The 12,521-nt window shown below is 49.4% G+C and overlaps 1 protein-coding gene across 1 annotated transcript in view; it reads left to right on the top strand.

Moving 5' to 3' along the window:
• cblb (Cbl proto-oncogene B, E3 ubiquitin protein ligase) overlaps nucleotides 1-10,496 on the top strand; it is a 69,027-nt gene extending 58,531 nt beyond the window's left edge. The window contains exons 11-19 of the mRNA XM_036524760.1: nucleotides 698-883; nucleotides 980-1,330; nucleotides 3,681-3,772; nucleotides 6,031-6,162; nucleotides 6,295-6,374; nucleotides 6,597-6,704; nucleotides 8,386-8,532; nucleotides 8,626-8,739; nucleotides 9,761-10,496. Of these exons, the coding sequence (XP_036380653.1) occupies nucleotides 698-883; nucleotides 980-1,330; nucleotides 3,681-3,772; nucleotides 6,031-6,162; nucleotides 6,295-6,374; nucleotides 6,597-6,704; nucleotides 8,386-8,532; nucleotides 8,626-8,739; nucleotides 9,761-10,020 (1,470 nt within the window). The 3' untranslated portion in view covers nucleotides 10,021-10,496. The remainder of the gene's footprint in view (nucleotides 1-697; nucleotides 884-979; nucleotides 1,331-3,680; nucleotides 3,773-6,030; nucleotides 6,163-6,294; nucleotides 6,375-6,596; nucleotides 6,705-8,385; nucleotides 8,533-8,625; nucleotides 8,740-9,760) is intronic.
• Nucleotides 10,497-12,521: the final 2,025 nt, after the last annotated feature.

Genomic DNA, 12,521 nt, shown 5'->3' with positions numbered 1-12,521 from the left:
GTATCTCAGTCATTACACAGTGTCACGTTTTGACTGTTCCGGGCATTTTTCATGAATCAGAAAGCTGTTCAGCTATGTTAACTCTAAATGAGGTCAATTTGTGTCAATTTGCTGTTAAAAAACCTTCTGGTATCATCTCTTACCCAAAGACTGTGTCAAATCCACAACATAACCCCATGGTAGATTGTGCTGGAACATTGCATGACCTAGTTAATCACTCAGATTTGGTTCATTAGAGAACCCAGGCCTTCTGACCTACGTGGCTGGAAATGGTTGTTCTGCAGTACTTGGCTATGCTGAATTATGGCTCATATTGCATTTGTTTCTTGTAACATGCAGCAGTGTGGAATAGTGGTAAGGAGCAGGGCTTATAACCAAAAGGTTGCTGGTTCAGTTCTACTTTGGGGCACTGCTGTTGTACTCTTGGGCAAGGTACTGAACCCAGAACTGCCTCAGTAAATATCCAGTTGTTAAATGAGTAACATGGATAATTGTAACGTATCATTTTGATAAGAGTGATAATGTTGTTGCTATAACTTTGATGCTTATGAAACATAATCATACTTGATTATGCCAAGCATTTAATTCATCCTGGATTAGGATCCCTGTTAATGCTGTGATACTTATGCTAACAGTAATGGTGATAACTGTAAGGAGAGTGATGTGTTCAGTGCTGATTTTTGTCCCTCCCCCTCAGTGCACAGACAGACAGAACTCTCCAGTGATGTCCCCCAACTCGTCACCGGTGGCCCAGCGCAGGAAGCCCCTCCCCGAGCCCACCAGCATCCAGCACCTGAGCCTGCCCCCTGTGCCACCCCGCCTGGACCTCATCCAGAAGGGCGTGATGCGCTCGCCCTCCGCCAGCCCCACCGGCTCCCCCAAGGTGGGCGTTGCTCTGCCAGCCTTTGTGATGTCTGAACTTTACCCACTCTGTGTCAGCTGACTCATGCTACCCCGCCCCCCCCTTCTCCCTCTGCAGTCCTCTCCCGGGATGGCGAGGAAGCAGGACAAGCCCCTCCCGGCTCCCCCGCCCCCTCAGAGGGACCCCCCGCCGCCGCCCCCCGAGCGGCCTCCGCCCATCCCGCCCGACGGCCGCGCCTCCTGGCTGGCGCACCCCTCTGCGGGCCTGCCCCGGGACCCCCAGCCGCCCCCGGAGGCCCGGTGCCCCAAGGAGAGCCCGCTGGTTGAGTCCTGGCCGGGGGCCGACCGCTCCCCGAAGATGGGCCACGCCGCCCCCACCCACGTGAACGGGCGACCTGTCAGCTGCCTCTCGGACCCGGGTGTCTTGCGCCCTCAACACAGGGTAGACTCCACCCAGGAAAGTACCAAGGTGAGGGTTAATAGCATGGCCTCTTACTCCCTGCATGAAAGCACGTCAGTCTTTGAACAGTGCTCTAGATCTCTGGAATAAAGAAGTAACATTATGGACTCATAAAGAGAGAGGAAGGCTACTGAAGGCATTTGAACTTTGCTTTTAAATCAGCAGGTATATCAATATCATCGGTATTCAGCTCTCTCTTGCAAACCCACTTTATTTTTTTTTTTCTATGTAGCAGTTACTTAGCAACAGCAGCAGACTTTGTGTTATTCTGGGCTGTGAGTTTTGGCAGCACACAGTGTTTTCACTTCACCGCCTCTCAGGCGAAAGAGTGCAACTGTGATGGTCGCGCTTTAATTCGGGTGACTTAAAGCCGGCTGAGGTGTGCGTGTCGACGCGCAGAACTTTCCCTCCGTTTAGTAAATATTAGCTCTGATACCGGGCAGCTCTGGCTCTCGCTTCTGACTGACGCATATAAACACACGCACACACGCACATACACACAAGCTCAGTGGGATTTGGGATTATGGGAAAAAATGCCAGAACCTGTTTATGTATGCCTGTCTGAGGTGTGTGGGGAAAGCTGACCCGATGTGTGGCCACTCCAGTGTCATGAGGTGGCACTGCTACTGTATTCAATTAAACTCCAAATCTGCAAGTGGCATTTGCAGGGCTCTGGGAAAACAGCAGGGCTCTCATTAAAAATCCACTGGAGGCCTGATTTGTCCTGGAGGTATTAAACACACACACCCACACACACACACACACACACACACACATACACAGAAGCACATAGATACACACACAGGCACAAAATCACACACGGGCACACAATCACAGCCACACAGACATGCAGGCGCTAAAACACACACACAAACAGACACACTCTAGCACACAACGCCACACACACCGGCATGCAATCACGCACAAACACACGCTCACACACGTAGGCGCACCCGCACACACATACACACGCCTGCATATGTTTGGGAGAGATAGGAGCTGCAGAAGCATTACTGTAATCACTGACCCACCCCAGTGCCAGTCAAGCAAGCCTAGCCCATGCTTAAAATCAGTGCTAACGGGTGGGCCTCTTTCTGACGTAACAGTCACACTAAACACAGAGTCACTAGCCTTTGAAGAATACTGCCGGGCCTGCCTGAATCACAGAGCAGGGTCCAGCTCGAGCGGAGGTCTTTTTAAAGGGGGGGATCTGGAAGACAGGTTTGCCACGGCACTACGCTCTGTAGCTGCTCCCGCATGCATTTCGGTATCGTGTTTCTGAATTCAGGCAAAGCTGTGCATGCGAGACCTTCTGTGTCCGTATCCTTTACCCCGCACCCCCTCCAACCTTCTGTAATTATGGATTATTCTCACTAGCGGATTAACCCTAATCGGAGCCGGCGCAACATCTGCCCGCTGAATCTGCAGATTCCCCCCCGGCCGGGTCCGGATTGCGGAGGCCGCAGGTGCGCGTGGCCCCGCCCACTGGCACCGTTCTCCCGGGTCCCGCTCGGATGGGGCCGGATTTAAAAAGCGCATGACGCACACAGCCCCATGTGAACGGGCGATGCACGGTTTGGTGTTTTCGCTCGTGGGCCGTTCAAGCAGGGCAGATCCATCTCTTGCATCACGCGGCTGGCGCCGTGGACCAATGCCCCTCCACAATAAGGCCACACTCACCCCCCCCCGTTACAGAAGCAGCATTTACTCTGCAGGGTCGGCTCTACAATCTGCTCACGGACGGCCACTGAAAGCCGCACAGCCTTCCCAGACAGTGGCTGTCTCGTTCCCCGCACACCGCCGCCTCCTCGGCTCTCACCGCGGCCCCCCGGATTAATTGGCCAGGCCCCGTTAATGAAAGCTGGCAGATAGAGCAGGACCCACGGTAGCTGCGCTGGCCCCGCACCAGGCAGACTCGCCCTGTCACTTCCAATAAGGCCGGAGGAGGAAGCCAAGCTTTTAAATTGACCATTAGTAAAAGTGCACTTCCTGCGAGAAAGGCATTAAAAATAGGCAATCGTAATCCATCTCCGGCGTACGCGCAGCCGTGGAAGGGGGATTCTTTTACATGTGGCCGCGCTCCAGCTCCCAGGACTCTCCGTCTCTCGGTCTGGAGCTCATTGTAAAACAGTCACCGGGGCTGCGTGCGTTGTCTGTGCAGGAGCAGGCGGCTTCCTAGCTGAGCGCACAGGTGGTGTGCCAACTTCTGTGGGGCGGTGGGGGTGGAGGTGGGGGGTGTGTGGGTTGCAATGAATGCTGTATTGATTGCTTAAAATGAAGAGTCTGCTTTCCGGGAGGAGCCCGGCTGACGGCCCTGTCCTTCCTGTGCTTTAACCTCTGTCTTTCCGTCCGCCCACAGTCCTTCTCCAACGGTCTCCTGGCCAACGATGAGTACGACATACCCCCTCTGCGGCACTCCCCTCCCCCGCCTGCCCTCACCAGCAGCCAAAAGTGAGTCTTCCCCTCTCCCGGATCCCAGCCACCAACCCCCCTAACCAGCTCCATCTGTGCTCGGAACTGGGGGGGTGGACGTCAGTCTCCCGAAAATATACAACATCTCTGACGAGGAATGCTAAACCAGCCCCACCACCGCCATTGGAGCTTGGATGCCGAGCACATGAAAGTGGGCCGAGCTATGGTCTTACTGCAGTTATCTGACACTTTTACCACACTGGCTCTGTTTAAAGTTGCCTTGCTGTCTGTGTCAGTGCCCCTAAGGCTCGGCACAGGCAGAGAAAGTGCCGCCGTGGCCTCGAAGTCACAGCAAAGTGGAAATGCTTGCACTGTTGTGGCTCTGTGAAAGCTGCATTGAGCTCCCTCTCATTCTCATAATGGCACGTATTTTGTGAGAGATTTTGTGAGTGAAATCCCAGCGCAAATCCAGACGTTGGCTAATTTCCAATACTGTGGCACAGCAAATCCCACAAAATGACTGTCACCAGAAATTACATTGGAATTAATGCACTTCATCTTCTCCTCCCTCGTGAGTTCCAGTTCATTTCTAGGTCTGACTCAAAGAACGTGCACAACTAAGTTACCATATCTTATATCTCACCTGCTTAACAGTATTGAAATGCACACCGAGGCGTTGTTAACTTTGATTCTGGCCTGAAACGCCCAAGGTAAATATGCTTGTGGTTGGAATACATCGGTGAGATTAGGTTTGTTGTGGAATCAAAATGTAATTCACCTCAAGGTGTTACAGAACAGCATATGGTGCTAATACAGCAAATGTGATGAGGGCATTTTGATGATCTTTATTGCTGTGATATTTAATTTAGACTGAAAAAATTTGTTCAGTAATACTGCAGAACATCCCAGCTGGGCCTGCAACCCTGCTTCAAAGGAACGTGACTGTGTGAATGAAACCCATTTTAATCTTCCTTCTCTTTAGTGTGTGAGTGTGTGTAGCTGGGAGGTATTGTGGATGGTGGAATTCCAAAGCACCTGGCCTTCAGAGAGGCGTAAAGCGGAGCGTATAGTGAAGGGTACGCTGTTTTCCCAGCCCCTGTCCCGGAGTACTCGTGTCGGACGCTGGCTGCGTAGTGCTGTGTGCCACACTGGAGGAACGCGGTGCTGCTACCGCTCTGTCTGCTGGCCTTGTTTGGACACATGTGCTAAGAGCAGAGGAGCTCTGGGCCCCAGCGCTGCTTAGACCCTGACAGCAAACAGGAGGCGGCCCTCAGTCTAAACAGCCATATCACCGATGCATGTCCGGGCCGAGACCTTTGGGGATGCCCAGTAGCCCCGGTCAGCAAAGGTGCCTAAGTAGCCCGTTGCCTCCCCACCCCACAGCGCTGCGGCGTTAGCCTCCGGGACGCGAGACGCGCTGTAGGCGGGGAGAGAGAGGCACGGCTGGCGGCCCCAGGCCGGAGCTCCTGCTCTCTGCAGCTGCGGGGACTGGCGAGCTTACACCAAGCACACTGGGCTCTTTGTGACCAGACGCGTGCACACCGCAGCCATGGAATTGTTGAGGTCATTTTCCCCCTGAGGCAGGAAAAAAAAAAAGAAAAAGAACGTCTGCAGTGAAACCTGTCTGCTGTGCTTGGAATAATTCCACCCTCTCTGACCGGTGTTGAAACACAGTCAGCAGCATCTCCTGTTAAATAATCCAGTTTCTTTAAACTGAGGTAAAGTTTCAGTTTGTTTGTGAAGTGAGGTTTTTTTTACCTCTGCTGTGTGTGCGAGTTAGGAAGTTACCTTAAAATTTTAAAGAACCTTTTTTGGTACTTGTGAAATTCTGTTACGGTGCGCCCTCTACAGGGCTCATGAAGAATTGACACAGCAGCACCTGTGCGTGACACTGAAAGCACTGTTAGCGGTCAGCGCGTTACAGTACGCCTCCTCCCTTGTGTTACTGCAGGGCATTCTGGATAAAATCATGCAAACAATGGTGTTCCGCCAAGTCATGTCCATATCTTCATTGCATCTGCAACTTTGCAAATTGTCAGAGAGAACCATGGAATATCTGGCTCAACTGTTAAGGTTTAATCACAGTCTCAAATGCAACAATGATGGTTAGTCCAAATTATTAGAGCAAAGGACATAGTGGCAGAGCCAACATTTTGTTACGACTATTGTGACAAATGTGTTTTAAACTCCCAACACTACAAAAAGTGAAATAAAATGTTGTGTCAGTAGGAACATCTTTGCTTTTACAGTAATAGAGGAAGTCACTCATCTACATTGTATTGACCGTGGTTTCTCAGGTACTCCAACCCCTTCACCAGCCCCTGCACTGAAAGACCCAGCCGTGAGGAAGACGAGTATCAGATCCCCTCATCGCACCCCGTCACTCTCACCCAGCCCCCTGTCTGCATCTCTGTGCGGATCCCCACCAGGTAACACCCCCGTTTGATCTACCCGTGATTTGCGCTGCGAGTCTATGCCAAGGGCTTCCTCGTCCTTCTCACAGCGAGGGCCAGTTTAGGAAGGGCTCCCAGGGTCATGTGCTGCTCTCTGCTCTCCCCCAGGGGCCTGGAGAACGGCCAGTTTGCAAACGGGTCCTCAGATCACTCCATGGAAGGGAAGAAGCACAAGGCGCTGGAATACGGTAAGACCCCCTCGCTGTCCGGTACCTCCTCTTCATCCTCCCCCTGGAACATATGCACGTCCATCTGTGTGTCCCGTGGAAATAAAAATGGAGTTTTTGTGATGGCGCAGTGGAAAGAAGCAAGGCGACGAACGGCGGGCAAAACCGCGTGCACATAGGGCAGCGGAGCGCCCTCTACCGCCGGGAGGCCGGATCAGCTTAACCTCTTCTTGTGTTTCTCAGGTGCTCATTTTGAGTCTGGCTTGTTTGTATCGGGGCCGCCGCGTCCTGTCTTCTGCCCCCCCAGCAACAGGACACCCTCAGACTACGACATTCTGCTCCCCCATCAAGGTAGCCAATGCCCCTCCCTCCCTAAACCCTGCTTTCCTGGGCCTTAGTCTATAAAGAGTAGCCTTAAGAGCAGAGTCGTTTTTGCTCTCCGCAAGCTCTCAGATGTACATGTGCAGTTGCAGTGCTCTCAGTCTTTATCTTAGTGATCTGCTACAAGTGAGTAAGTGCTGCCCAAGGCGTTCCATTCCTCAAATGCACTTGTCACGCAGCTCCTCCATAGTAACACTGTACTTTTAAACACAGAGGTTGAGATGGTTTCAGAACTGAACTTAATGAGGAGCTGGTGTGTGTGTGCGTGCGTGTGCGTGCGTGTGTGTGTGTGCATGTGCCTGTGTGTGTGGGTGTGTGTGTTCGTATGTACGTGCATTTGTGTACATGTCTCTATCATTGATGCAAATTATATTCCACGTTTAAACCCGTCTATTTAAATATTCAAAATATCAATGAGGTGAGAATGGGCCGTATCACATTCATTTGGTGCAAATTATCACCTTCACTCTACAGCATTATAAAGTGTGTCTTCTGAAAGACAGTGTTGTCAAGCAAAAAAATACCATATAGGCTTTTGACCAGTTTCTAAACCAAGCTCTGGTGGGGGCTGTTAAAATGGCAGCTGCCTGATTTGTCTGTTGTGTTGTATTTGTGGGATGTGTTCAGTCAGAATGCTGTAAAATGACCAATTTTTTAATAATACCATACCCTCCTCTGTTCTTCGAAAACTCACACATCTCAGATCAGTGTAGTCATGAAATTGCACAGCATTTGCAACTTGGTCCAAATATGGTGGTTAATATACGAACAAAAGATTGTCAGAACGCATTGCAAAGTAGCTCAAACTGAAACATAACATACAAAAAGTTAGATGTGTGTGGCTGTAAACACCTACCTTTGGATCTGTTCTCAATTCTCTGTTCTCAACAATAAGTAATTGTTGGTGGAATCAGTATAGAGGGAAGGACAAAGCATATAGATGTATGGAACAAGCATGTTAACATGTCATATGTGATCTATAGTTCTTTTTGATTACCTTCACATTGCATTACCGATACGTGTTGAAAATAAACACTTTCAAGTACACATTTTTCGAGGCAGTTACACAATTGACATTACTGGACAATCCAACATGTCCTCTCCAATACCTTAAAAAGTGTCAATGGCATTCTACTTCAAGAACATGTTCCACTCCTTCAGTTTTGTAAGTTTTTTAAAACGAGGGGCTGGATAAATTTTTCTAAAAAGCTTCTTCAGAAATAAATGAACAGAATCATATAAACCAGCAGGAAGAGTGAGCTTCAAGCTGGCAGTGTGGAAGTCTAATAATACCAGTGTGAACAGATGGCTTTCAGTCAGTAAGCCAAAGACATTTGCTTCTTTTCATGTCATTTGGTGAATGTGTACCATTAAACAGAAAAGGTTTCCACACATTTTGTAATGTGCAAATGAGTACATTTGTAACGTGTGACGCATATGCTGTGGAAGTTACTTGATAGGGTGTCTGGGAAAGTTTGCCTGCATTTGATTTGCAAATGCTAAATTGAACATGCTGATGCTGTGGGATGTTGAGTAGTGTTTTGGCACCATCTAGTGGCAAAGGAGATTAATGTCTTGATAGCCACTGGTTTTGTGTCCAGTTCACTTGTGGGTTTATCAGTGTCCTCTGTTTTGTGATGTGTCTCCACAGCAGAGGATCTCTTCAACAGCGCGCCCCCCACCCAGCCCCCGCCCCCGCCCCCGCTGCGGCACAGCCCCGCGGACTTGTCCTCATCCCCTTCCTGTTCCCGCGCCGCTCGGCCGGCCTCTGGACACGAACACTTCCTGCTCAACCCCGGTAGGCCGACCGCACTTAACCCTCTGCGCCTACAACCACAGCCTACACGTGTTCACCCGCACTGAATATAAACGGGAACGAATTCACTTGCAGATAACTTCTTCGACGGGCCCGTGCCCCTGCCCCCAGTGCGGAGGCAGACCGGAGACAGCATGAAGCCTCCAGCGAGGGCTACACAGGAGTACGACCAGCTGCCTCCCACCCCAGGTACGGCATCCATGCCTCCAGCGTGCTCCCTTGCACTCAGGGAAACTGTTTGGCTAGATGCAGTAAAAATTTATCGTACACCCTTGTAGGGGCCATCTGCTTGATTTATCTCACCAAAATAAATTTTTATGCAGTCATCAGTTTTTTTAAAGTTCTTTGTTTTCAGTGACCTTAGAATCAAAGGTAAACTCCAGCTATGTATACATGTTCCACGATAAGTAATATCAAATGTTAATTATTGTTTTAAGAACAATGCAGCAGTGTCTGTTATTGCACTTGGATTTTTACCATCATTGTTATAAACCAGCTTTGGCATATATCTGTATATACTGCATTTTAGTTCCTTTTAGCTGTGCAGTCACTAATTTCTGAATATCTGAGTAGTCATAGATAATCGTTTTCTACCAGTGACGGATTCCCATTGGATTTACGGTGTTTGTGTATCTGCAGAGATGCCCTTAACCTGACTAACTGTGGGGTTCTGAGAGTGGCTGAAGCAGGTCCTTGTATAGAAAATCATGTCATATTCCACAGTCCTATGCACTAATCACTTAAAACCCTGCACTGGCTTTTGTAAATGTATATTATGGCATACATTAATGAAACATCTCCTGAAAGTAGTTATAATGCCCTCCTATGTCCCTGATCTGTCCCTCACTGCCTGTGTATGTTGTAGTTCATCTTTTTTTTCTTCTTATGTGTCCACAACCCCTAAAAAGGCCTTTTATGAACCTACTGCAAGCGTGCTCTGCCTGTGGTGTTCTGGTCACCAGTTTGTGTATACGTGTGGTGATTGTCAGAATTTGTAAACTTGCTGTGTGTGCGTGTGCCCCGTGTGTACGTGCTGCAGCAAAAAACATATTAATATGCATACGAGTTCCACAAAGTGTCAGAAGTAGCTGCACACAACCGTCAGTGTGCACCATCTAGTGGACACAATGTGGTATGACACAGGTCACAGTAAGTGTAGTCACTCATAGGCCCTTGATGTGATGAATGCCTCTCCTGTCTCTTTTCGCAGTCCTGGCGGACAGCGTGCAGGCACCCGCCAGGCCCCCAAAGCCCCTTCCCCGGAAGACCCCTCCTGACGTCCACCTCAGGAAGCCCCATGGCCACGAGTCGGCCAGCGAGAGCGTGGACGCCAAAATCGCCAAGCTGATGGGGGAGGGCTATTCCTTCGAGGATGTGAAACGGGCTCTGATGATCGCCCAGAACAAAGTGGATGTGGCCAGGAACATTTTGCGGGAGTTTGCCCTGGTGGCCCCCAGACTGAACCTGTAGCCTGAGGCAGGGACTCCATCAGGAGAGACTCTAAACTACAGGAGGACCAGAGACCCAGGGGAATGAAGTTCTCCCGCAATGGTGTCAGCAATCAGAGATGGGGAATCGAAGATGAAGAAATCTTGGGATCCGGGGCAGGGAGGGGTGGGGGGGAACGCACAGCTACATGTTTTAGCCATAACGAATCAGGGTTGAACTGAGGCAAAGCATTTCCTTGTTGACACGTGAAAAACCTGTGAAAAATGAAAGCTTGTTGTTTACAGTGGACAGCTGGCTCTGTGTCGCAGCCGCTTGGCCGGCTCCCAGTTCCCGCCGGGCCCTGCAGGCCACCCCGTGTCGCTCCTGTCCTGCTGCTGCCGATGCCGCTGCTGCCGCCACACTGTCCTGTCACCGTCCCCAACCTGGCCGACCCGCTCGCTCCTCTGGGGTGTGACTATATCACCTTTTCATTTGGGTATTGTTTTTTTGGGTTTTTCTGCTTTAATGGACTGAAAAATGGATGGGGAAAACCATTCAGAACTGAAAGAAATCCTATCGCATGTGGCCTTCACTACTGATTCTCCTCTAAGTGTTTCTCTGTAACGACCAACCGGGCCCTGAATGCAGACGGCGTTCTCTCTCTCTTTGTGACAGCAGGCCATAGTGAAGCACTTGTGCTGGGCTGGGCTTTCTTTGTGGCTGTTTCTGCTTGTACTTCTTTGGAGATCGACTCTCGCTTCATGTAAAGCTTGTAACAGCTCCATGCTCAGCTCATCCCAGGTGCCATCCATTCCAGTGACATGTTGTGCAGGTGATGAGTGGCTGTGCTTTTAATGAGCTTGCAGAGTTGGGGGGGTGGGGGAGGAGGGGAGGGGGGGTTGAGAGCCTTCTAGCCCTTGGGTTATTTGCTGTCTTTAAGTTCCTAGTCTTGGAACGGCTGTCCAAACAGATGAGTTTTGTAAAGACCTGGGCTCTCTCTGTGGTTTACAGATGCTCTCCTGCTGCCACCCCCCCCACAACAGAAATTCAGCGAATGTACAGCAAAAGAAAAAACAGCCTGAGCCCCCCCCCATACGGTTCAGCTGATCTAACCGCAGACTGAACCACTAAGCGGCCTTTCAGTTCACCCGCAGAAGGAAGCGAGCCTCTGAATGTATTAGCTCTGGGAGAGGAGGAGGTTGCCTTTTCCTGTAACCGGTCAGCGGTTTCCAAAAAGGAAGCACCCAGCCCTGTCATTATATCTCTGTTCTCTGATGAAAAGAGACGGACCGTCCTGAAATGGATAGTGTCCCTTTACGTGCCAAAAAAAGAGAAAGAAAAACAATGACAATGCCACAAAGCAAATTTTGCAATAGATTCGTTCTGCCTTGTGAACAATTGACATGCGTGCGTGTGTGTAACACTTGCTGTCCATGCTAAGCACAGGTCCAGAAAGCTAGCACGATCTACATACTAACTCACGCAAATGCTGACAGTTGTGCAGTCAGACCCCAAGTAAAAATTAGCATTCCTGAGATGCGTTAAGTGCCACGCCTTGTAATATATTTTTCCAGGACATACATTTTTTTTTTGTTTTGTTTTGTTTCCCCACACACGCATTTGAGGCTTTGAAACAAAGCTAGCAAATCACCTGGGTGACATTCCGAGTGCTGAACTCAAAGCACTCGATCGTTCTGAGAAAATGTTCCATTTTTGCAGGTTGTCATCATCGGTTAGACCCTGGAGCAGCCATTAGAGTTGTTGCTAGCGGAAGAGCTCAACACGAACCCCAGTGGACAGTCAATCTGAGGCCTTTATTTTCGATGAACTGTCAGACCTGCTCGTATTTATTACGCGCATTTGCTTTGCTGTTTTACCAGTTGCATTATTATTTGTTTCCCCACATTCAGGTTTTGTAATATTAACTTGAAGCTTTATTTTGCACTGGTGTCCTTCTCTTGTCTTAAACTTGAAAGTGTAAACCTGAGAGTGGTCCTGCCCATCTGTCCTGCCACAGGTTTGGTGGCCTTCAGACGGCAGTGAGGTTCTTCTCTTTCTCTTTCTTTTTTGGAGGAATTTTGTCAAAAAATGCCTTGTGTAACATGTAAAAGATAGTGATGTGTGCAATTAATTTATACTTTATGAAAGCATTCTCTTGATATTTTTTCATTGTTCAGTAATTAAAGTAACCTATAATCTGTTCTTGTGAAAGTTTTATAAAAGCCAGTATTAACAAGATGTGCCGCGTTTGTGATTTTTTTGGTCAGTGTTGTTATTTTGATGTGGATTCTGCTTTACTGAGAGCTTAATGACCACTTGTCCTTCGGTAGCACTTAAATCCTTTCCCACTCTCTTCTGCTGAATAGTGTAATGTGTGGTGCATCTGCAATGGACGAGTGAGGAGTACGTTGGGACTACTTACATGGGTAGTTGGAGGTGTGAAAATCAGAAGCGTTTTTATCTTGCCATTTCACAGAAGGAAGAACCTGGAACCGTGATGGAGGGCACGTTACTGGTAACAGCCCCAAAGCACCTTTTACATG

The sequence above is a fragment of the Megalops cyprinoides genome, chromosome 3 (genome assembly GCF_013368585.1).
Source record: "Megalops cyprinoides isolate fMegCyp1 chromosome 3, fMegCyp1.pri, whole genome shotgun sequence".
Classification (NCBI taxonomy): domain Eukaryota; kingdom Metazoa; phylum Chordata; class Actinopteri; order Elopiformes; family Megalopidae; genus Megalops; species Megalops cyprinoides.
Note: the sequence above shows the minus strand (reverse complement) of the source record. Positions and strands in the feature narration are given on the sequence as shown.